Raw genomic sequence first — 25,417 nt, forward strand, 5'->3', positions numbered from 1 at the left:
CCCCCCATTTTGGGTCTGGACCTGCTCCCCCATCATTCCTCCCCTCCCCCCATAGTCTGGGCCCATTCCCACCCTATCTCCCCTTCAGGTTTGGACTTGTTCCCCTCTTCCCCCACTGCTTCCATCCACCCCCCCGCTCCAGGTCTGCCCGGCTTGCATCCACTTGCCACCCCACCCTGGTCCCCTGCCTCCCTCCCTCCAAGCTGTTGGCATAGCCCAGTGGCAGTGGGGCACTGTCACCGTGCCCCCCCTGCTGGCATTTGTCGGGGCCCAGTGGTGGTTGGGCAGCAGTGGCGTGCTCACCACCATCATGGTGGGCAGAGATGGAGTCCTGTGTTTGGCCCTACCCCCAGTTCTCATCTGGTTGGGGAAGGGGCAAACAGGCCCGCTCCCCCCACCCTTGCCCTCACCACTTTGGGGCCATGCCCAATCCTCCCCACCCTTAAGGGCTGTTGTCAGGGCGCAGCAGCGGCAGACGTGACAGCTGCCACATGAATGCCAAGTGGCGGGGGGAGTGGAGTGATCCCTGCCCTGCACTCACTGGCTGCAGCAGTGGCGATTGGGGCCTCTGGGTGCTCGTGGCAGAGCCCCTCCCTTACACACAGCACATGGCAGTGGGGGGCAGCAGGAATTGCTCTCCTCTGCCTGGTACCTGCACAGCAGCTGCCCCATGGCATGGGTGTAGTGCAGCTCAGCAGAGTGCTGCATGCTTTTTGGGAGCTGGGGTGGCTCCATGCGTCAGCTGGATCCCAGCACCACTCAGCCCCAGTGGCCCCAGCTCCCAGGCAGTACATGGTACCCTGCCAAGCTGTGCTGCACCCACGCCATGGGGAAGTTGCTGAGCAGGTGCCAGGGGAGGGGGGCAATCCCTGCGGCCCCCCACTGCCCCATGTTTAATAATGGGGGAGCTCTGCCACAAGCACCCAGAGGCCCCAGTCACTGCTGCTGCATCCTGTGAGTGCAGGGCTTGCTTTTTTTTTTTTTTTTAGTGCTGGGACTAGGCTGGGGCTGGGTGGAGATGGGGCCAGGCAGGACAGCCATGGGGGCTTCTCCTGCAGTTCCCCCTGCCCAAGGAGAGGCAGGCACAGCTGGAGGACCTGTGGGAGAACCTGCAGCTACCCAGCTATGCCTGCCTCTCCCTGGCTGATACAAATCACCGAATCTCTCCAAATCAGCACTGAATCTTCCAAAGCTGATTTGGCTGAATCTATTTGGAACAGTGATCCTAATCTCCAAACTGAATCACTGTCCTCCAAATTGGCCAAATTGAAATCTGATTCAAATACTTCTCTATTCACACAGGCCTACTTTCCAACCCTATTGTAGACAAATATATTGTCAGGAGAAGGTTCTCAGAACTAACATAGTGGAGGATGTCTCTCTTCCTGCTACTAAGAAATAGTTTTGGGGTTTTTTTTAAGGAAAGTGTGAAATGAAAGTATTAGGTGATCAGGAACATCACTCATCCATGAAAGAGAACAGCATAGATACCATTCATTTTTTAAAGATGCAGTGACTTAAGAGTATCAAATAGAAACAAATTAATATTTCTCATGGTGAAGCTGGGTTGTAATGTTGTAGCCACGACTGTCCAGAGCAAATGCAAGAAAAAAGATTTGATAATATCTTTTATTTGACCAAAATTCTAGCTGGAGAGATGTTAGATAAACTTTCTGGCACAAAATACCTTTCCTCATGTCTGGGAAATAAGTAGATTCAGACTAAGCTAAATATGTGTTAAAATAATTACTTGCATTAAAGTAATCTGTAACAAAAGTAATCCTTCTAACTAATATTTAGCTTTGGCTGTATCTCCTTCTTCCTCAAACCTAAGGAAAGAAAGAGAAGCTGCATCTGAAAGCTTGTTTAATGTTGGTCCAATAAAACATACCATCAAAGGAATCTTGCATCTCTTAGATATTTCTCTTTGGCTGTAAATAGATGTTGCACTTGTCCTGGGACCCTACAGATATACAACACACCTGTTCTGCTTCAAGTCCCACCAAAGCCTGCAGGATAAAATGTGCTATTTTTTTTCCCTAGGACATTATGGTATGCAGCTGTAAGGTTATTGTGGATCATTCTTTAACAAGCTGGACAGGATGTGTGCTTTCACCAGCCATCTACTGGCAGAGGAGTACCAGTGCAACTTGGAAGCCACCTGAATAAGGGCACTTACACACATGCAGAGACCATGCATTGGATTTCCAGTGCATTGGAGCAGACTCGATTAATCAAGTCTGTTGAGCATGTAAATTGATGCACTCTGGCAGCCTTGCACGTCACATATATCAGCAGTGCAGGGCATCTCTGTGCTGAGAAAATGGTGGCAGTGCATTTTGAAATAAAACATGTTCTATGTGCTTTAGTTCAAAGTGCCCCACCACCATTTTCTTAGCATGCTCTGAGTTTCCTTTTAGAGAACATGAAATGCCGATCTTGACACGGTAAACCTGGCATATCAAGATCAGAAAACATCTATAGATGTGTGCAACAGTGATATGATATCCATGACAGAATCGCTTGGCCTCTTTGAGGTTGAGTAACCCCTTTCCCTCATACTTCTCTGAACATGTTGAGGCATTGCTCTGGAGAATCACACCCTCCTGCCACATACCAACAGTCTGTACTTCTATTCCCAATACCTGAGTGTCACTACTAGACTGTGTATTACAGTCCTCTATAAGAAATGGAAGGATATTTTGCATAATACTAATACACAGAAAGTAGTTTATTTTTATCCAATGTTTTACAAGTTGTGTGCATGGTAGCTTTATGACAGTGTCCAGAATAACCACCCATAAACCAGCTGCCAAAAGACTCTTTGCCAATGGCCCTACCCTTACATAGTGGACAAGTTCCTGCTAGCCTGCATTCAGCTGGTAAGTATTTTGCAGGGCAGCATTACACATGGATGATGCAGTGATATTATCAGGTATCTTACTAACTGCACTTTAATAAATCATACTCAAGTGATAACATCTAAGTGTAGCATTTTTGGAGCACAAGTAACTTTAAGAAAACTCAAATTATATCATCTATTAGAAAATAAAATTAAAAGGCAGAGAACATTCTGGACCAACATATATTATCATTATTTTCAGAACAGTAAATAAGATGCTAATCCATGCCACTTTTTGGCTTAAAACGATTTCTATTAATGTATGCTAATTTCTTTCAAGATGAGAGAAGGATCTCCTTTCCATTTCCAATTTAATTAAAGAGGGAAAGGACGAATTCAATTAAAATTTCACTGGGAGAGAGTCACTGTAGTTCAATATGTTGCAGGTGAGTAAGATGGGGGTTCTCAGAGGGGGAAATAATACCACACAAATTATTGAAAGACAAGGTGACTTGTACTGTGAAGTAGACCAGAGTGACTTTTTTATGTTCAACAGTAAATTGGCTAAAAATGGGATACAGGTTTCCCTCGCTTCATGCGGGTTCTGTATGTATGAATTCACTCTTATGCAAGGACACTTTTTATACCAAAATTTTGTTATATGTGAGTAAATTCACTCTTATGCATTTGGTGTGGTAGAAGTCCAGAGTCAGCTGCTTTGTGCAGTGCATTGTGGGAGTGACATGCACCAAAACAGTCTCCTGTGTGGATCTGTGCTCCTCACTCATTGCCTGCAACACGTGTTTCTGTAGTTGCTGTCCCCATTACGGGAACATTCACCACCACCCTGTGCTTGTATATACTGTCAACTGTTGGCGAGTACCAAAATTACCTTGTAAAAGTGGTAGAAATGGGCCTGGGGGTCAGTACAGTCAAGGTCTTGGAATGTATCCCTATTTGTTACATTGTAAAGTGGGTCACCTTTATGCAAATTTGAGTTATGTGCCATTTTCCAGGAACGCATGTACAGCATAAAGTAAGCGAAACCAGTATTTATGGATGAAATAATTTTATACTTTTAGTTGCTTAAAAACATAGTGCCTCTGCTATCATCTTTTCATCTAATAGTCAAATTTTTAGAGCTCTCACTCAGACTATGAGAGCCCTAGTACCATTTCCTTCTCTGGCTGATGAAATCTGAACAGTGTCAGGAATCCTGTTGCGTTTTGGGGGTTCACAGCATGCTTTGAATGTTTTCTTGTGTTCTGTTGTACTGATATGTATGGTCTCATTGGAAAACCAGTGTTATCCTGTATCCATTTATGTTACTGCCATCATTGTATAGGTTAAGTTATGCTGTCTATATATATCTTTATGGTTTTGGATACAAGTTAATCAAGGAAAGGGAGTGGGCAGAATTGCTAAACTCTATTGCTATTATGGCTCCAGGGCAAGAAGAATTGCCACTCCCAGACACAGGCAGAAGGGGTTGGGCCCTAAAGCATAGATAGCAAAGACAGCTGAGAGGAATGGCCTGTCCAGCCAAAGGATTTTAGGTGAAGTTATCAGAATTTTCTAGAGAGTTCTGATAAATGTTGAGAATATGGGGGGAGGAGGGAGGGTCTTGTTGGAAGGATTTTGGCAGTTAGCTGTGGGAGAAGAAAAAAAAATGAGAGAAACCCCACTGACCAGGGCTCGCAGAAAATCAGCAGGAAGGTTGCTTTCTGATGATGGGGCAAGACTCTCAGGAAGGCTAAGGTGTAGAGAGATGAGAGGGTAAGGAACTTTTCTTGGTTTGCCCTTCTGTCTCCAAACCTCCAGTCAGTTTTGCTTGTATAATTCTTTTCTTCTACTTCATAAATCTTTGTGTTGTTGGGGTCTTTACTGATTGCCTGCAGAAAGAATAATTTCTGGGCGAGTGATATTCTGGGCTAGTCCTTCCCACTTAGATTATTATTTCATAATCCAACGGGGTAGCCATCTAGGGCTGGCAGAGTTTGCCTGACTGCAGCTGTAGGATCTGGTATAAAAGCAGTGGAGCTGAGGCTTTCTGGGATAGGGAGCTACCTCAGAGCAACCTCAGCCTGTTCGTTGAGACGAGCAGGAGCACAGTTGGGACAAACTTGGGGCTCTAAGGGCCCCTGAGAGTTGGATTTGTGACAAACACACATCCTTGCATCTTGCAGGAGTGAGAGCAAATCACCAAACTCCAGGAATGCTCTCAGCCTCTACCTCCGACTCCTCTCTACTTTTAATAAATAAGCACAAGTGCCATGGGAATCCATGCATCATACCTTGAAGCAACTGCTGTAATCATCACACTACAGGACACTCAGGGTGCTGACACAAGTTAGATTTTGTTGCACGACTGGCCACTGAAAGCACTCTACAGTGGTGCCCTGACAGAAGGGCATGGCTGCAGAGCACTTTAAAAGAGGCTGCCCTGAGACAATCTGAACACTCATTACAAGAGGGTTCAGATGAAGATGCTCTAAAGTGGAGCACCTTAATTAACTTGTGTCAGTCCGCGCCAGGAGTAGAGCTGGTCTGACACAGCCCAGCCCTGCTCCCAGCTCCGAGCTCAGGCTGGGAGGAGGGGAAGGGAGTGAGGGAAACTCATTCTGGGGTTGCCCAGCTGGCACTGGAGGATGAGATTGGTGGATTGGAGCCCACCCACCTCAGGGGGGCTCCAATCCACAAAGCCCACCCTCCAACACCTGCTGGCACCCCCCAGAATGAGCTCCCTCTGATTCTTTCCCCCACCCCCCATTCTGAAGATGGTGCCGGGGCTGGGAGGGAAAAAGATGGGGTTAGGGGAGAGCAGCTGCAGACCTGAAGCTACTCTAAACTGCAGCTCAATCCCCCAACCCCTGAACCCCAACAGGGAATGTCTGTTGGGTGTGGGGGATTCCTGTAATTCATGGCTCTTCCAGTGAAGTGCCATGAGTTATAGCAGGAGCAGCACATCTGTCTGCACCCTCATTCTACCCCTTTCCTTTCTGTGGTTCAGTGAGCATTTAACTATGGAAGAACTAAGTAAAGGAGATACTGCTCCAACAGGAGGAAATGAGAGAGAGGTCAAGCTTAGAAGAGTGTCGAGCAAGGGTTGGCAAACTACAGCCTATGGACTTGATCTGACCATTGGAGCTACTGGATCAGGCTTTGGATCATTTGATTTCAGGGAGCTTCATCCATGCCACGCCATGCCATGCCAAGTGGTGGGGAGCTTTGCTTATACTGAGCCATGCCATCCTTGAAAGGATCTTAAGGCACCCCAGGGTGCCATGGCATGCTGGTTGAGAATCACTGCTCTGTTATTTTTCTGCACTTAAAAGACAAGTGGTGACTTGAGTCAAACCAGATAGAGAACCAGTGGCATGCTATTCCGGATATTCTCTTGTATGATAGGAAACGTGGTTTCAAGTATTCCAAAACCAGAAGAGGGAATTGTTTTAACTGTTTTTAATTAGCTAAAAGGTAGAATGCACTTTCACTATTGTCTTGTCCTCTCAAAGTTTAGTGAACTTAGCCCTGTTTCTTTTTCTTACAAGTTCCTAAAAACGAAATGTTTTGTTCAACATAAAAAGCAATTTTATCTGATTTGTATTCAAGGAACAAAAACAAAACAAAAAATTAAATTCAGAATTCAGCTGGTTTAAAACTTCTTCCCCACTCCCCCAATTTTTCAATTCAGATGTTGAAAAAGAACCCCAATCATTCACACAGCACCCAATACTAATTCTTTTGGGGACTCTGAAAGTCGAAACAAACAACAAACAACCTCCCTCCCCCACAAAAAACCAACCAAAACCCCAAAAACTTGGAGTGTAATGGGACAACTTGTGTAGTTAAAATTAAGCATGTGTGAAAATATTTCGAGGTTTGGGACTTACACCAGCCAGTAACTGCAAAAATAATCAAAGAATAAAATTTGTTAATTTGCAATACTTAAAGATAATTCTGTCCTAAACACTAGGACAATTTGGAGATACTGTTCACTTACAGGTGCAATGTGAATTAGTCAATATGCCAATATTTACGTAATTATCACATTTAAAATAAAAACTGTTTTAAACCTTTACTATGAAAGAAACAACACATTTAAGCCTACCACTGCTAGACACTCCTACCCAGAAACAGTGGAAGCAGTAACAGGAATGCCTGCCATATATAGAAAATGTTTAATATAAACAAAGCGAGTACTGCATGCAATACTTTGAGTCTAAGAGTCCATCTCTGAGGTTTAATTCTTAACTCTTTCATCATCTCATGGCATGATCTTAGGCAATTGGCCTTGGCCTTGCAGTAAGCGTTGCAGATTCAGGAGTCCACTACTGTACAACTCATTGCAGAATTAGGGTCTAAGCCTCTATGTTTCAGTTTGCCAAGAGTTAAACAGTTATATCATTAATCTTCTCTGCAGAATAATGGTCAGATTACAGAAAACATGTAGAAAGGGCTTTGATTTCAAACCATGCAATATAAATTTTATTTTTATAAAATGAAAGCCATTTGTAATTGTTGACAAGAATTACTTTTAAGGTATTTTACACTCTATGTTAGGAAAGGACTTTCTAAGGCTTTCTATGGGAGTTTTTATGTTTAGTTTAACAATTTTAAACTAAAAGTTATCTTAATATCAATGTTAACCTGATCTAAACACACTGCTTACATACGTTGTTAACTGGTGTTAGAATCTATTTCTGTTCAATGAAACACTGAAACGCATTATTTAAGCACATATTTAAGTGCCTCTGATTTCAAAGGGATTTAAAGAGATGCTACTGAGCTTTTGTTGAATCAGCTCGTAATCCACAGTTCCTCCATAGAGCAATCAGAACTGATAATTTTCCAGTAAAGAGGAACGGTCAATATTTTTGTGGCAATATTAGATCCATTGTCTATTTTGTCCGTGAAACAGGAAAACAACCCAAACCAAAAACCCTTATTAGAGATATTTTTATTAGCTGCAATTAATCACAATTTTAATTGCACAGCTGAAAACTCAAAATTATGTTTAGAAAAACTCAAAATTGTACAAAATTATGCAGGTATTTTGTATAGTTGGGGGTGTGTGCATGTGTGTGGGGGGCAATTTGTGGAGGTGTGAGGGGCTGTGGATGTGTATGTGGGGCTTGCAGCCTGGGGAGGGGGAGGTCCCTGCACACCCTGGCAGGACGCAGGGCACTGTGGGTCTGGAATGAGGGGCAGCAACAGGGCTGGGGGGGCCTGTGGCTTGGGAGTAAGGGCAAGAAACACAGACACACAAACACAAACACGTGCACATGCACACATATACAGTGCCCAGCAGGTAAGTCTGTGGAGGGAAGGGTGGAGGGGGGCAGATCAGGGTCCCCATGGTGAGGCAGGGAGGGGAGCAGGGGCAGAAGCAGGAGCTGGGGTGAGTGGGGCCTCAGGCTAGGGCAGGTTGTGTGATAGAGCTGCAGGAGGCTCCTCCAGGGGTGAAGGACAGGGCACAGCTCTCCACTGCTGCACGCACCATGGGGGGAAAGACATGGGGGGCAAATGCCCCCTAAATTTGCATGCAGGATGGAGGCAGGCTGCCTTCTGTGGGCTGGGGCTCTGCACCCAGCCAAAAAATGAATGTAAATTAGGAGCTGGCATTTTCCAAATAGTGCCTTGAGTCTAATGAGGGGTGCCTTGAGACTAAAAAAAGTTGAGAACCACTGGGTTATGGTCACAGTAAACTGAAAGCAAACTGTGGTTTTGCAGACAAATGGATTTGGAATAAGAAAAGAAAGATTCTTGATTTAGTAACACTTTAAAATAGAACAAAGATCTTAAAATGAGTGAAGAGAAAAGACTAAATTTGGTACTGGCATTCATGTCAACCTCATACTATATTATAGTTCAGCTTCAGATCAAGCCACGGGACAGCAGGAAATATATCTGTAACATTTTCTGCTTAAAAACTTACAGAAACTAATAGTTTGTTAATATACTTGACTTGTCTAACAGGTTATTCATCTATGCCCAGCTTTCCACCAGCCTTCATTTAGCAGAGTATTATGAATAATACACAATGGTTTCATTTTACATGCCTTCTGCTTACAATGTTACACAACCAACTACTAAAATCCTTGTATATTAGGAAATCAAACAAACCTTTTTAAAATAAAAACACTGCATAATGCAAGGAGGAGACACTACAAGAAGGCAAATCTATTCTGTACCTGTTTACTTAGGGCAGTCCTGAATCAGAAATGTGCACATGTTCCTCAAAATCTAGATTTTACCTGTTGAAGCATTTCTTCAGTAGCATTAAGTTTCAGCTGATGTCCCTCAAGACAGACTTCTAGGTCCCGAATTTTCTCTCCTTGAGCTTCCACCTGGTCTGTGAGGACACTCACCTGTAATTTGAGAACAAGGGCAGGAAAAACACTGGTAAATTGACTGTAAATAAGACTGCTTCTTTATAAAGCAAACAAGATGACAGTGTACCTTTATAGCCAACTGCTACTTAAAGTCCTTAAAATTTTAAGTCTTGAGTATCCTAATATCTTCCTGTATCAAAACTTGCATAATTTCTGAGTCTTACCTAACATTGTTTGCTTTGAAAGCATTGGTCAACTTGTAGTTTTACAGTCAAAAGGAAAGACCCAGTGTCTCTGGGAGGGCCAACAAACTATGCATAAGCAGCCTGAATAAATTTAAGTAGCGTGCATACAGCCAATATTTTTTTAAATAAATAAATTAGAACAAAGAATACTTTAAAGTGCTATCAGAGCAGGCATTACAATTTCAGCTCCCACTAGCACTTCCCTTCTTAGAGTGGATAAACAATAAAACTCTTCTTTAGGAAACTAACCAATTACCTAACTACTTACAAACACATGAGAACAACTTACCTATCAATAAAGGTTTTTGAAGCTATAAAAGAATGCAATATGTAAAAAGGCATGTTTTAGCAGCAACAAAGCTCTGCTCCACAAAATTTCCAAGCTCTACAAGCCAAAACATGAAGGCAAAAGAACTGAAACACAGGCAATGAATCACTGTGCAGGAAACAATTAGTAATAATCTTGAAGAATTATACGAATGGTTGTAATAAACCAGTGTGTGGACAATAAACAGAATGAGAAGAGCCCACCAAATTAGCCCAGAAACCTAAAGCTCAGAAAATTATATTCACCATAAGGTTACAGAGGTGGGGAACAAATAGCCCTTTGGCCTAGACATGATAGCACCTGAAGGATGATCCTATGCATTAATTTATTACTAGCTACTATTATTTAGAACTCTGAACACACACAAAGGAGACAGATTGTCTTACAAAAGTTATAATGTCTTTAGAACAATCCCCCGAAATACATATAGGAGCAGGCAGCCCAGCAACTTACAGAAGCTAGGAGAAGCATTTGCAGGTCCAGCTTTGCTGCCTGACAAATTTGTTGGGCTTCAGAAATATGCAACAGTTACTCAACATGCAACAGTCACACCAGAGCCATGTATAACATCTTTTAGAAATAATGTTATACTAGCATCCTATCATGGCAGGATTTCTGAACTTGCCTTGCTGTTTTCAAAGCCTTGCCCTGCATCCTAGTCTTGAATTGATTAACCATAATTTGCCTGCCTCAGAGTAGAGTCGTTCAGTATACACAAGCTATTATTCTAAGCACTAGAATCCCCCCCCCAGCCCATCCTTATCCTGAACTAATAAACCCTTCAGTTTTGAAACTTAGCTTTACTAAGAAAAACCCTCAGGATGAACCCACAAAATACAGATTTCATAGATTTCACTTTTAACTGAAGTTCAGATAACAACATGAATGGCATCATCACCTCCAGCACAAGCTTTCACAGCCAGGTATGTCACTGTCTTGCAGGAGTTCCATAACCCACAGGCTTAGAAAAGGGCCTGCTTGGGCAGTTTTTTTTGAAGATGCACTCAATAAAAGGTAATGCTTAGATGCGCACAGGCTTTTGACTCAATCTCCTAACTCACTTGGACGCTCTGGTTCCTTGCAGCTCTGGATGCTTGGGTCCATATTAGAGTCCAGACCATGTCACGGGAGCAGCAGCTAGGGACTTTTTTAAGCCCTTGAAGCAGGTGAGAATCTAACCCCCTCCTCTCAGCTCTCCTTTTCCCCTTCCTGCTCAGCAGCACCTGCCCCCCACTTCTATTCTCATCCTCACCCTCTTTACTTACAACTCTTGGTACAGGAAGGGCAGGACCTACCCATCCCTGCTGCTGGTTCTAGCTGCCCTAGGGGCAGAAGGGACCCCAGAGCTGCTCCTGCTTCACTCCAGATGGGTCTGTTGAGAGGCTGTGGGGGAAGCCAGGCTCAGCTGGAGAAAGTGGTGGCTGATATTGTCATCCACAAGGAAAATTTTTAATGTTTAAGGTAACCCACAAAGTCATTTAAGAAGATCCCAGCTGCTTTGCAAGTATAGGCTGAATGTTTCAGTATTGAGATGGGAGCAGCTTAAAACTCACTGTTTCCTCATGTTTGTCAAAGCCTTCAGGTCACTGGGTTGTGCTTAGAGAAAGGGTGGGTAACTCTTTTGGCTGGAGGGCCACTTTAGGAACTTGGGTGAGCCAGGAAAGGTGGGGAAAGGGATGCTGAACTGGCTTGGCACACTACAGGGGAGGGAGAAGGGGGAACAATTGATCCTATAAGGCCTGGGCCTATCTGCCTTGCACCCACTATGCCTAGAAAGCACATGCCCACTGGGAGCCACCTCACACTCGTGAAATTACCAACAGGGTCCTGCAGAAGGTTTCTATCACCTCTAGGCTTTCTGAGAGGCAAATGGATATAATGTGGGACACTGAATCTGGCCTGAAGTCTGTGTTATGGCTCTTAAACCACAACAAAAAAATCACTTTCAGGTTGAGAAGTCTAGACATTGTTGATTTAGTTTGGAGGGACTGTGGGGCAGGCCTATTCTTCTTACCAAGTGCATGTTATGGGACTCTAGTCCTAGTCGGGATCTCACTCAGTACTACTGTAACACAAAACAGTAGTAAGGCAAGTTGGGGTGGGAGAATGAGTTAGAATGAAATGCCAAATAACCAACTTTCACCTGATTCCTGAGGATAGTCATGTAAGGCACTGACAGATGTGGGGGGAAAAAAAGCACTTTACTAGAAATAGCAGCACGCTACTTTGACTTGTCTCTACAGTATCTGTACAGATGGGGTGCTTCAGCAGGGCTTTTTCATGCTTTTAGCTAAAGCTGATTCAATCAGCTACTAGATAAAAGCACCAAAAACTCCACTAAAGTGCCTGATCTATACAGACATTGGGAAAGTCAGGTGCAACTAATGTAATTCCTCTTCTGGGCATGTGTTGGGTTTGGTGCTGAAGCGTGTTGAGTTCTAAGTAAAGCACTGTTCCCCCCACCCCTCCCCCAAGTCTGTAAGCAGCCACAGATTCCTAAGGCTGATGGTGTTTTATGAAATTCCTTTGCAGACAAACCCAAACAGGTTGTTAAGCATGCTTAGAGCTCAACATTTATGATTTTAAACAGGATTTCAAACAGTTTAACTGCAGAATTTTTGCTAATGGCAATTCTAATTAGAGTGGTATGAAGACTTCAAGACAAGCCATATGATTATGTCTTGTGATGGGTTTACTGTTTATTTTATAATGGTAACGAGAACTTTAATCGGTAAATTAAATCAAATGAGAACAGAAACACATACATGAGACACTTTCATAGAAACTCATTACTAAGATGAAAAAAAAAAATGTATCCACATGTTTCAGGCATGGACAAAGAGTTAATTATAGATGCAAAGGGAATGCATACATAGACAGGCTCCTGCTTTAGGTTTTTAAGACCAGCTGCTCTGACATCCAGGAAAGGAGAAAATATTCAGAAAAACTCAAGGACTTTCATCTATGTCTGTGCAGCATTATATTCTCCAAGCATAATACTTCTTCACATAGGGCAGAAGTCCTGCTGCAGACAAAGACTTGGGAAACAGAGAAGCTGGAAGCCTGGCAGAAGCTGAATCAGTTTCAGGCTTAAATTTTCTTTGGATGTTATCATTAAATTCTCCCATCCCTTTAGATTCTTGAGGATGGGAAGTAGTTTAGGTAATTCAAAGGCAAGGATTTTGTAACAGAGAACCAGGATTTGGGCAAGCCAAATGTCACAGGCTTTTCTAGAAAGTCAAAAAACTTACTCTCATTGGGGTAAGAAGATAAAGGACAGTTGAAAGGGCTGCTACTTAGTGGGTAGAAGTAGCGCACGTTGAAAAACTGCACTTCACTGGGGGGACATCAGTTCCTCTGTAATTTTCCCCAGATCCCAAAACTCCTGGTGCCCCATGTGTTTTGTTTTGGAGGTCAGATGTCCCCCAGGACAATAATGACCACAAGGGCCATCTGGAAGTGCATTTGACTCACAACTTCTCCTTTCAATTTAGCGTACAATGTTGAGCAACATGCTGCAGGACTTCTCATATCTGTCATATCTTCTCATATCATATTACGGCAGAACCATAATACAGAGGCAATGGTGCAACTGGACATCCATAGACAGTGATAAACTCTGAAGGACAGGTCCTCAACAAGCATCACTTGACATGACTCCACTGACTTCTATGGATTTATGGCAGCTGAGCCTCTGGAGTTGGGGGAGAAAGGAATGTAATGTGTGCACCACTCAGTGAAATGCAAAAATCTAGAACTCTTGGTTCAGAGATCATACCTTTCATCAGACTGACTAAGAAATTGTAAAAAAAAAATCGTCTTTCTGAGACGTCTTACTTCGTCTAATAGAAGGTATCATTTCTGAACCAAGAGTTCTAGATTTTTGCATTTATTTTTGTCTCAGACTAACACGATTACCAAACACCGCCCCCCCTCAGTCAGAGAAGGATGACACAAAAATCATATTCTCTACAAAAATCAGTTCAGTTAAAACAGAGCAATCACTAGGAACAGGCATATCTGATCATTCTACAGTGTCATTAACTTGGGCTGAGAGGCCCATGAAAAGCATCTCATTCTGCATATGCTTTTACTTCTTGCTCACTGCCTCATTTTTTCCTATATGTTACATATACAAAAACAAACTGGATAATAGCCAGCCTGATTAGCTGCAAGCTTAAGATTTCCTCCAATCCAGCAACATTTACATTCACAGGCCAGCCAATGTTTCTCGTACAGGGTATGATTTATTGCTTTACGAAACAGACCTGAGATAGATTGCTTCATACATCTTCCATTCCTCCCTCTAATCTGTATCCAGTAAATGCCAATGCTGTTATACATACCTGCAATATGAGGGATTCTTTATCACCTTCTAATCGTGCCAATCGTTCTTGATAGGTTTCATTATTAGCTGAAGAATGATGATTCACCTGAGACTAAAGAAAAGAAATACTAAGTAATTAAAATGAAAATGTCAAGCAATAGCTAACAGAAAGCGAGGTATAATTGGGTGGTTGCTATAATTCAAAATAAATGCACAAAGCATTCAGAGTTTGATCTTGCAGACAGCAATCTGGTATGCCACAAGCAGTTTGAAGGTACTTTTTAATATACATTTGAAATTTGAATATTCTAGATCCCTAAAAATAAGAGAATGACACAAAGCTGAGTATTTCTGCCTTAGGACTGGTTGGAAAACTTTCCAGCAAAAACTAACTTTCATGTCAGATTAAGTAAAACTTTCCCAAGTCTTAGCTAGAGTTCTACCAGGACTCCTATCAACTGCCCCAGTGCTAAATACCCCATGTACTTCCAGGGTCCATTACACCACGACAGATTGACTCAATGCATGTACTGAACTAGAGATTCTGGAAGCTCTAGATCTCTCTGTCTCTCTCTCTGGGTGGTCTATCTGGGCATGGTCTGTGGCTCCAGGACAGATTATCCATATGTAAAACCCAGCACCAGGTATCCTTGGATTCCAGCAGCTGGTAAGTGGAAGTCTAGGGATTCCCACCTCTGGCTCAGAACCTGGGACTCAGAGTCTGGAAGTCATGAGACAGGATCCCATGGTCTGTATCACCAGGGCTGAATGGCAGGGCTACTCTCGAACCACAGATCCTGTCCTGAAGCAAGGAACAGCAAATCTGACAAATGTCTATCTTACAAAGCAGCCACAGGCCCCAGGGAACTTCCAATGTGTGGGAAATAAGGACAAGTTTTGGTTTCACTCAAATTCCAACCAAAACCAGATTGAGAGCAACAGGGAGATAGGAGGTGTGTCCCATTAATTCTGCTTTTTGGCTAACTTTGTTCTCTATCCAGTTGAACTTTGCATAATTCTTGACTCATGGGAGAATACTTTTTCATTTTATACAAGACGGGTTCCAGGTCATGCTATAATTTACACATCACTTGCCATCATTGAGCCCGTAGTGGGTTATATATGTAGACATCTCTTTCAGATCCCATGTTTTTATTTTTCTTGAGACATTCCAATAAATATCGCCCATATAAAGTAGGAAATTCATAAATGCAATACTTGTGCTGAGTTCCAAATTTATGAATTTGGAAAATACATTTCCCTAGAATATGATGACAGTGAAAATATATGATTATAATTAAACCAAAAACATTAAAGAATCTCTCTCCCCCAAAGCAACCAACAGCCACTTATGATAGAAGTTATGAGATTAATCTAAAAGAAATCAAAGCATCAGACACCTGTAAACAGTGTGAAACACAAAACCCACTTCAAGATCAAAGTTGCATAAACTTACACTTATGTGTGGAAATACGTACTAATGGCCATCTAAACTATAAAAATGAAGCATACCAAACTGAGCTACATCAAGAACTTTCATCAATAACATTTCACACTAGACACGGCTCAAGCAGGAATGCTACATAAAGGGCTGCTTGCTTTGATCCAGAGTCTAAGAAATCCTTTGCACTGGCTTTTCTGTTGAACAAGCCCATAGAAAACTACTATATATCTGAAAAGATATAGTTTATCATATGCCTTTTTTTAAAGGGATATTATTGCTATAAGGAAAAACAGTGGGTTTTTATAACCTATATTTCAGCTAGAAAATTATCAGGAACTACTACAACTGTTTAATCAGCTTTAGATCTAAAGTAAACTCACTGCACAAGCAGACAGAAAAAAATAAATGTCAAATTAGAACATAGCAGTAAATATTGTTGTCAGTGACCATGCAAATATGCACCTTAAAAATAATCTAATGCAACAGTGTTTATAGTACCACTTAGACAAAGAATAAAGAGCTGTGAAACAGATGGAAGCAACAGCAATACATGCAGAAACAGTGCTTGACCCCATTTCAAATAAGTCAGTTTAACCTCCCACAGACATCAATGAAGCAGAATCAAGGACTCAAGTTTTTGGGAAATGTGAAGTAGTAAGATACTACACTGAACAGACAGAACCACAGAGTTGTGTAGTAGATAATGCTTAACTGGGGAGCTGTTCCCAGAAATTCTCCCACTCCATCCAGAGCAGTGTATCTGTAATATAATAGAGTACTTGCACTGATGGGGCGAGGGGTAAGCAGTGCCATAGCAAGGGGGTGGGGGGTGAGTAGGGTGACCACTCCAGGCACTGAAGCAAAGGGGCGTCAACAAGTGCTGCCCAGCTGGGGCAGGATGTGGGATGGAGCTGCGAGTGGCTCATTTGGGAGGGTGTGGAGATGGAGGGAGAGCGGCTCCCACTGCTGTGTGCACTCCTGGGAAAGTATGGGGGGGCGGTGCCCCCCAGATCTGTGTGCAGGGCAAGGGTGGGCTGCCTCTGGGTCCCAGCTGACTCGTGGTCAACCTCCTGTTCCTCCCAAGCTGGTGGGGCTCATAGTTTCCACACTGGGCTGCACCTTCCTCCCTGCTGAGCTGTCTGTGAGAGCTAGCAGCTCTGCCACCATCCCCAGCCACCATACCTGGGTTCCCTAATGGGGCTGTGATGTCGCTCCCAGGTTTCCCTTGACCCCCTAGGTTTGGGCTTCTTGTCCAGTCTGCCAGAGCCCTCTGGCAGATGCTCCACTCTGTTTCCCTGCACTCCAGGCTTGTGATCCTTGGCTCCACAGACGGTGTCTCCTGGCCAGCATCCCGCTCTTCCCCCACTGGCTGCTCATCTGTGCTTCCAGCTGCTTTTTGGAGTAGCCCACATCTCTCCAAAGCTCTGCCCCTATTGATCGCCAATATGCAGGCTCAGGCAGCTCTGGAATTGCGGAGCCTGCATCCGCATTTCTCCCCGGCTGCCGCTCATTTGAACTCCTGCAGTGAGTATCGGGGTGCATGGAGCGGGGGTCTGAGACACACTAGAGGGGCTTTACTGCCCCTCTCACAAAGATCAACTTGGATCTATATAGTATCAAATTTGATTTAGGTTAAACTGGTGGATGGAACTTCTGTACATTTTCCCTATACAGCCCAGGGGCTGGGAAAGTCCAGCCACTGGCCCCAGCTGCTCTTTGCACACCCCCCACCTGTACTGGGCTATTTTTTGCCCCCTCAGACCCTTCTGCCCTCCCCCACCACCAGTCAGCCATCCCAACCTCCATCTCACAGGCCACTTGGGAAGCAGCCACTTTTATCAGCATTTGCCACTGCTGGAGCCAAGCAAGTAAGCCCTGTTGGGTGGAGGGGCAAGAGGGACGGGGGTATGGGTGTAACTCCCACACCTGTGGGTCAGCCTGCCCACACCCCTCATGGGTCACACCTCCCCCCAACCCCCAGCAGACCCCCAGCTCCCTGCTAGTCCTCCATCTCAACTTACCTAATATTGGGCAGTCATTTTGAATCAATTTAACCTCTCCCTAACCCCCAGAATGTCTGTACTTAGCCTCTGCATATCTGCCATTGTTCCCCAGTTAAAGTAAAGGCTTCAAATATGGATTCATCCCAGCACCTGCCCCAGGTTTTTACAGACTTTCCCAGCTATATTATTCTCTCCTCTAGTTTGGACATAACGTTGGAAACACCTGCTGTGTCTCTAAGAATCACTTATGTTGTGATCCAGTCATTGAACGATTTTCTTCCAAGAAAAAAGCTTAAGTGTTCCTCCAGAATATATGGCAAGAGTTACAAATTTCAGGGCAGGATCTGTTTTTATTTTATAATAGCATCAGACTTAATCCCTGAGAAATATAAGATGTGGAGCTGAAAAGGGAAAAATAAATGAGAACACTACTTCAGACAACTTTTACTTTAGGAACAGAACCAAAGCCAGAGTTCAGATTTTCTACATCCACCCTCAAAGTTTAATGTTTCACAGTTTGCAAAAGCAAGCCCCTTTAAGCAAGCACATAGAGAAGATAATGACTATATGAGAAAAGACAAAAACTAACACTTTTCTGTGGCTTCCTTGTATACGTTAACTTTCAGCTTTAGGAATCTTCATTACAGTTTACTTGAAAAAAAAAAAAAAAGGATGAGCAATATACTGAGACAGTAATTCATCACTGTTACTAGGGAAGTCATACTGAAAAAAAATAATAAAGCTGACAGTAATTTAGATCAGCAGTTCTCAAATGTTTCTGTCAAGTCACAGATGTCTTTGCAGAAAGACTGCATTGCAGCTGCCCCCTCCTCCTTCTCACAGTCATGTGAATCACTTCCAGTTCCACTAGTAACTGAATAAGAACTGTCAGCTGCAGCAGTTATTTTCATGGAAAAAGTAAGATTCAGGACACAGTTAATATATTGTCTTTTATTGTAATTTGGCCACTGAAAACAAAAAATGCAGCCAGCAATGGGGGACCAGCCAGTTTTCTAGTCTACCAGCAGTCCATGGACCACAATTTGAGGCCCTCTAATTGATAACCTACACCCAGATTTAAGGACTTGAACACTCAAACTCTTCTTTTTTTAAATTATTCTGGGTCACCAGTACTTGCATCTCACAATGCTTACATAGGGAAGAGGCACATAGCCTATTCAATAGATATGATTATAATCTAATCTCATCTATTGGTACCTTAGACTCTAAGGCTTAGAGCTACCTGATCGTGATGGGGAAATATTGCAAGGGGATGCTGGACATGTAGCTCTTCTCTCCTTTCTTCTAGAAGGAAGAGGAAGATCATTGACAGGTCTCTCTTCTTTCTCCGTCCTCTAACTCTAAGTGGGAGCGGTAGTAAACTACCACGAGATGAAATCATATGATCCAAAACTGGGCAAAGCTGAGCTAGGGGAATTTGTGCATGCCTATGCAGTATGAATTGTGGCCAGAATTCTTTGACCTTATGTGGGCAAATGGATATGACAGATGGCAGTATTTGGCAAACCTAATCTATACTTAACTTTTCCCTAGTTTTGTAACCAGACAACTACAAATCTTTAGGGGGAAAAATCCTTATAGAGACCATAAGACTTTCATGTTCAGTAAATTGCTAGTAATGGAAAGTTGGGTGGGGACAACTGCCCCAGCACACCCAATGAAAATTAATAATTTTATTGCTCATACAAATAGAATTGAGATAAGTGGTAGCACTGGTGTACCCCCATTTAGGACTGAACATGATAGATCAATATGGCTTTTGAAGCTGGCGTACCTAGCACAGGTCCTAGCTGCAATGCCTCTGGGTATGTCCTCAGCAGTCCACCTGTTCCTGCATGTGCCAAACCAGGAAATTTGTCAATGAAGCTGCTATACTACAGTGTAACCTCCAATGATTGTCCTTTGCTGCCCAACAGGACTTCACGCCTGGAGAGGGTATGCTTGTTCCTCAGGACGTAGACAGTTTGCCAGTTTGTCCGTCTGCATGAGTGCTATAAGTTCTTGCCTGCCACATCTTTGGTATTATAAAAAAACAGAGAGGCTGATCTTCAATGCCCTCATACAGACACCACAAGTCCTGTGTCTCAGGGCTCCGTCTCCTCTACACCCTGCCTGGTGCTTCCCAGATGATAAACACAGGTAAAGAATGTTCAGACAATTTCCCGAAGTCTTTTCCCGGCATTGAGGATAAAGGAAATAAAAACACTCTGCACCGGCATATCTCCTCAGCTCAGGAGGTAAAACTCCAAATCAAAACACGGTCCATATACTGAGACTAGGGGAAGCTGGTTCCCCTTCCCCTTTGCTCAGCTGTAGCACTCACAACTTTTCTGTCTTGTCTTGTCAGTTCTGGTTCCCGTCTGTACATCATCACTGCAGAAAACCAGTCGCTGCCTTCTGGGAAGTTACCCAGCTCCTCTCAGCTGGCTTCAATGAGAGCCGCTTGCTTCCACGGTTCCCACCATTTGCCCCTGAAGGGGCAATTCCTCTGCTGTGTGGCTGCTGCTGGAATGCTACAGCCACTTCCAGTCCTCCTGCCCATCTGTTCCGGGTAAATTTTAAACTCTGCTACTGTGTTCCTCCCCTCCCATTGGGACCAGCGAGTCTTTATAAGCTGGGCTCAACCTGGGGCTGGCATTCCCTGGAGCACCTGCCATTCTTCTGGGTCGCAATCTGGGAGCCTCGGCCCTACTACATGGGTGGCCGATTGAGCTCTGCTGCCACACAGCCATGTGTGAGGATGGTCACTGATGGTAGTTTTACCAGCACAGTTCTGGGTTTGGTACATGGAAGCAGGACCAGGATCTGTTTGGCAGCCTCCCTAACAAGACAGAGTGAGGACATGCTGTAGAAATACCCAAAGTCCAAAGCAAAACACAAGAGTCAAGAACAGGTATTTTCATTTCATGTTCTTCCCTACAGATGAAAATAGGTAATAGCATTGCCCTTATACTGGATATTCCACAAACGGTGGAAGATTGTCCATTATACTTCCAGTCAACAACCATCAACTAAATTAACTGGGCCACTAAAGGCATCATTAATGATCTCAGACAACTCTTATATCACAACTTCCCATAGAGATCAACATTTTTTAAAACTATTATTAGCTAATGCTGTCAAATCAGGATCAGATTTGATTCAGAAACATGGGTACTAATTAAAGTCAAGGGAAAGAACACCAGAGATCAAAGGGAAGACAGTAAAAACTGGTGATTGAGAGCAAATATAAGATTCTCTAAGAAACTTCGAAGACCCCAATCCGGGGAACTGAAATAGGTTTGTATGCAAGAGGGGTACCCTTTGAGCTCATCCCTTCCTCTTCAATGTCTGGCTTCACACTCCATCAAAGAATGTTTAAATTAGGGAAACTGTGATGTCTGACCTAGTTACAAACTGGTCTGATTCATAAATCCACCTTTCTGTAAAACGGCTTGAAAGGAATCACAACTACCACCAAGTTAGCACTCCACAAGAAATATGCTGTTTCTTTAGCAGCAGTGCTAGAAATGGACCACTGCATGTACAAGGACTGAAACTGCTGAGAGGCACTCTTGCATCAATATAAATTGACATGGCCACCACAGCTGTACATACTTGGGTGTGCTCATAACACTAGCAAGGTCTGAATGTCTCCATCATTGTAAATGATTGAACATAAAATCATATAACACCTGCATAGAGTTATGTGTATCTGCCAGTTCTCATTCAACTTCTCAGGGAATATAAGATGAATGTCTTGATGAATGAGAAATAGTTTTCTCTGAGCATGGCAATTTGCTAAGCATGCACTAGGTACAATTGAATTGCTTTTTTTTCCCCCACTAGTAGGCAAAATATTACAGGTTTGGGGATGCATTCCCTGTGTTTATGAGGAACAACAGTACCACAACTAGTAATATCTTTCTTACCAGTTAAAGGAAAGATTTTAACCATGTTGACTGTATGACCAAGGGCCGGTTGCTGCATTTTGGGGATCTGTTCACTTGCCCTTTCATCATAACCAAACAGAGACTAGAACCCTTTCTGGTACTGCTCTCTTAACAAATCTTTTCATTACTAGGAAAGCATATTTGGCAGAGCTCAATTGTGGTGGCATTTAATTGAACCTTATTTAAGCAGTTTTTCTTCTTACAGCTATCACAGTATAGGCTCTGCTGTGCAATTTAAATGTCACAGGAGACTGCTGCTTACAAGTTGATTCTTATTTCCTGAGAATCTGAAAACACCACCATTTTTTTTAACTTGCCTGAGTGTTGTGATCCTGCATTTGTTCCTGCACTCCAGTCATGTAGCTGAAGTCCAGAGACTGTATACTGTAATGCGAATCCAGCTATGCCACCTAACCAACTGTGACATCACAACTGATCCTTATCCCTTAAGCGTTTTCAACTCATGGTGAAACTGGAGCCTGCTTTGGCACAGTTCACTGAAGGTTATGGAAGACCATTTCCAGTTGCTCTCTACTGAGAAATATTCTTTACTGTGGGGGAAGTAGTGCTTTTATTATAAGCCAAAGAGCATTAGCTTACAATTACAGGATCTGAAATCTTAATATGCTATCACAACTGGTGCCAGAGAACATGTGACACAACACCAGCATTCTATGGCATGAGAATTCAATAAATCACTTAGATCATTTCTACATTTTATCACATATCAAAAAATTTGGGAACGTAATGGCTCAAGTTCTTCTGCAAGCTGTGCAAGATAATTTGCAGCCTTCTTATTTCTATTCCTCACTTCCCTTCCCTCACACAACTTTTTCTTTAAGAAAAGGGGGCAGTATCAATGCTCTGCCTTATAGTCCTCTACATAAAAGGAATTGCACACAACTTCAGCAATGCCATCAAACTTTCATTTCTTCAAAACAATACAAAACACAGTCTCTACTCTTAACAGAACTTACACATCCTGTTCAGATATAGTTTCAATTGTCCTTTTATATGCCATTTCAAAAATGAGTTATTTCTAAAGCACTGGTGTTATGTACTCTTTACCCTAAGAAACACAAGATTAGAGGTATGTCTGCAATGTCCAAGACAGTTTAAAAGTCAACTCTGAAGACACCAACTCACTGAGTTACTTCCTTGACCACTCCCATTTTATTAGAACAAAACTACATGTGTTACTAACTTCATTTTCCAATATAGGATGGACTTTCTGATTAGCCTGTACTTGATGCACCTAACTTTGGAGAGATGATACTAAGCAAGAAAAGGAAAACTGTATCGTTTGAAAACTTATTTAAATAAAAACAGAAATATAACATTTAACCTAGCGAAAACAGTGTCACAAGTTAGTTACCTATCCTTTATATGTGCAAAGCACAGGTTAACTTTAGATAGTAAAATTATCAACTGCCACTTCCTGCTGCATACCCCCATCCAGAAATACAAGGGCCTCTAGAAATGAACCAAATATTTCTCGTAAGGTTTTTAAAAGTGAGCTTCAAGTTTCTCAAGCTTCACCCTTTATCAGAGATTAAAATAACATAGTGAAGCTTTACATGCATTCAGGAAGCCAAATCAGAGTTGCAAAGCCTAAATGAAGAGCCTGTTTACCTTTCACAATCAGAATAATTTCGTTTTACATTATTTCACATAGTTATAGTCAGTTACCACACATTTCAACATTAATACATTAACAGGCAAAATCTAAAAACTGCAAGAATACTTGCTTGATTCCATAATCATACAAATGTTTTCATGGAAAATATTTGCATGAAATGCTTAAAGCTAGACATTTTTGCAAAATAATAAAGGGGAGTATGAAAGCTAAATATGCTATTACCTACAGAGAAAGTTATTTAATAAGATAATTAATACTTAAATGGGACAAATACATTTTACCTTAAAGAATTTACATATGGCCTATTTATTGCAACCTTTAAAAACTGAAGAATACATGAAGTCAAGAAAGCATTTAAGAGCATTAAAAATCACTTGGTTCTTAGATGAAATGAACATTTTACTGCAAGCACCTACTTACTTGCAGAAAAGACAAAAATAATCTCATCAAGTTATTAGGGAATTAAATTTGTTTATATTATTCATCACAAAGTTAAGAGTTCAACTGCATTTAGTCTGTTTTTATAATATATAAACAAATAGGTTAAAAAATAGAAAAAGCCAAAAAAAACCAAACAAACAGATTCCTCCCCCCCCCCCCATTCTGGAGTTCCTTGCACTTACACCTATGCACAAAGGGTTAAGTAATGAACAACTACTGTTGTTAAGCAAACACCCCCTTTTATCCTAGAGTAGGTTATAAGCAACATACTCTCATTTCATATAATAAACTCTTACATGGATGCACCTTGTAGGTTTACAGTCTCAGAAGCAGCTTGGAGGTTTCATGGAAGTAAAATAAAATATCATTTTACCATTAGTTTGAAGCTTGATTTTAGTTGCATTTTAAGGACAAAAACAGCTGTTTTCCCTGTTATGGAAATATGCCTATAATTAGTTTCTCATGAAGAACTTGGCAATAGTTTAAACCTGAAGCATTAGCTGTATTTTTCCTCATTATGCTGTACAGTTTGAAATTTGTTAGCGATAATAAGTTGTCACAAAGAGCCAGCAGAACACAATAAATTACTTACCCTCTTTAGCCACGTAAAGTGCTTGTAAATATCAATCTCACAATCCATGCTTTGGGTCCATCTCAGCAATTATATTTCCAGGTTTAAGAGCAACTATTTGGGTTGGGGATAAAGCCTTGTTCTGCAGAACACAACTGTGATTTCTTCCTATTCCTTCCCTCACATATAAAAACATGGATCCATGTTCAGACGTTATTTAAGTCTTCTGAGTCTGTCCCTCAGACTTCTCCCAAATGCTTCCGACGGATGTATATGCAGCACACAACTGTACAAACTTCAGACTGAGCATCTGTTTGTTTTAGTGCAGATCACATTTAGCAACAAGCGGCAATATCATTCTAAACGGCTTCAAAAGTTATATCATGCCAGTCGGTCTCTGGAAAAATAGCAGTCTAAACCTGCAATAACCATTCCCTTTTAATGGTAAAAGAACAAGCTAAAAATTACTAAGCTGTCACTGAGAAACTATTTTCAAGTAATGCCTTCTCTGGCTTTCTGTTTCAAGAGAGGCTGGAACTCATTACCCAAAGACCCCCCATTTCCTGTCTCTGTTTTACTCTGTGTTTATCATAGCACTACTCAGTTTCTCAGTTTATTTCAAGCTGGGGCTAAGCCTAAAACTAAGCCCTGCACTTTGAATTGCTTGCCTGTTCTTACAAAAGACACTGAGAAATAGAAGGCATTCAAGAAGGACCCTTACGGATGAAGTCAAGTATTCTGTGAACACTTCTTTTGCCAGAGGGGGCAATGTTTCATTTTCACAAAGGACAGCGGCACGCTCCCAACTTTTTACAGCCTTTTTCTGTTAGAGCTGAAGCTGCACAGCATGGCAATGTTTCAAACTTGCAATGCTGAGATGAATGTATAGTCAAAGCAATGGTTCTGGTGGATAAGGGGGTGAGGAGAAGACTCAGGGAATCTCCTCTCATTATAGTGTTCCTTTAGTTCCTTCACACAGAGCTATGGTTGTATCCTCATTTTTCCTTATATACTCCAGTTTCTCAGCCTCTTTAGATTTTTATCAGTGGAAACCTGGAACTAGCAATAAAGAATTCCATATTAGGAGAAAACTGTTGTGGGGGAAAAAATGTGAACATTGTAAGAAATTAAAAAATGGGGTTCAGATCATATCATCCTATGCAGAAAAAAAAACACACATAGTTATTGGGGGGGGGGGGCGGGCTTGAGGCTATGCTGCATCATATCATTGGAGAGATGGGGCTTACTACCTTGCTAAGACAAAAGTGTTCCCATAGCCATAGGATTTC

The 25,417-nt window shown here is 42.3% G+C and overlaps 1 protein-coding gene across 5 annotated transcripts in view; it reads right to left on the reverse strand.

Moving 5' to 3' along the window:
• The window catches only part of PPFIBP2 (PPFIA binding protein 2), a 154,739-nt gene that overhangs the window by 69,266 nt on the left and 60,056 nt on the right, over nucleotides 1–25,417 (reverse strand). For 3 of the 5 annotated variants that reach the window (XM_019551483.1, XM_019551484.1, XM_019551482.1), the window contains exons 4-5: nucleotides 14,097–14,189; nucleotides 9,100–9,213 (exon numbers count right to left, since the gene is read on the reverse strand). In XM_019551483.1, the coding sequence (XP_019407028.1) occupies nucleotides 9,100–9,213; nucleotides 14,097–14,189 (207 nt within the window). Of the gene's footprint in view, nucleotides 1–9,099; nucleotides 9,214–9,401; nucleotides 9,419–14,096; nucleotides 14,190–24,149; nucleotides 24,813–25,417 lie in introns of those variants that run through there. The other 2 variants (XM_019551485.1, XM_019551486.1) reach the window with 2 other exon arrangements.

The sequence above is a fragment of the Crocodylus porosus genome, unplaced genomic scaffold, assembly GCF_001723895.1.
Source record: "Crocodylus porosus isolate Cpor-Errol unplaced genomic scaffold, CroPor_comp1, whole genome shotgun sequence".
Taxonomy (NCBI): Eukaryota; Metazoa; Chordata; order Crocodylia; family Crocodylidae; genus Crocodylus; species Crocodylus porosus.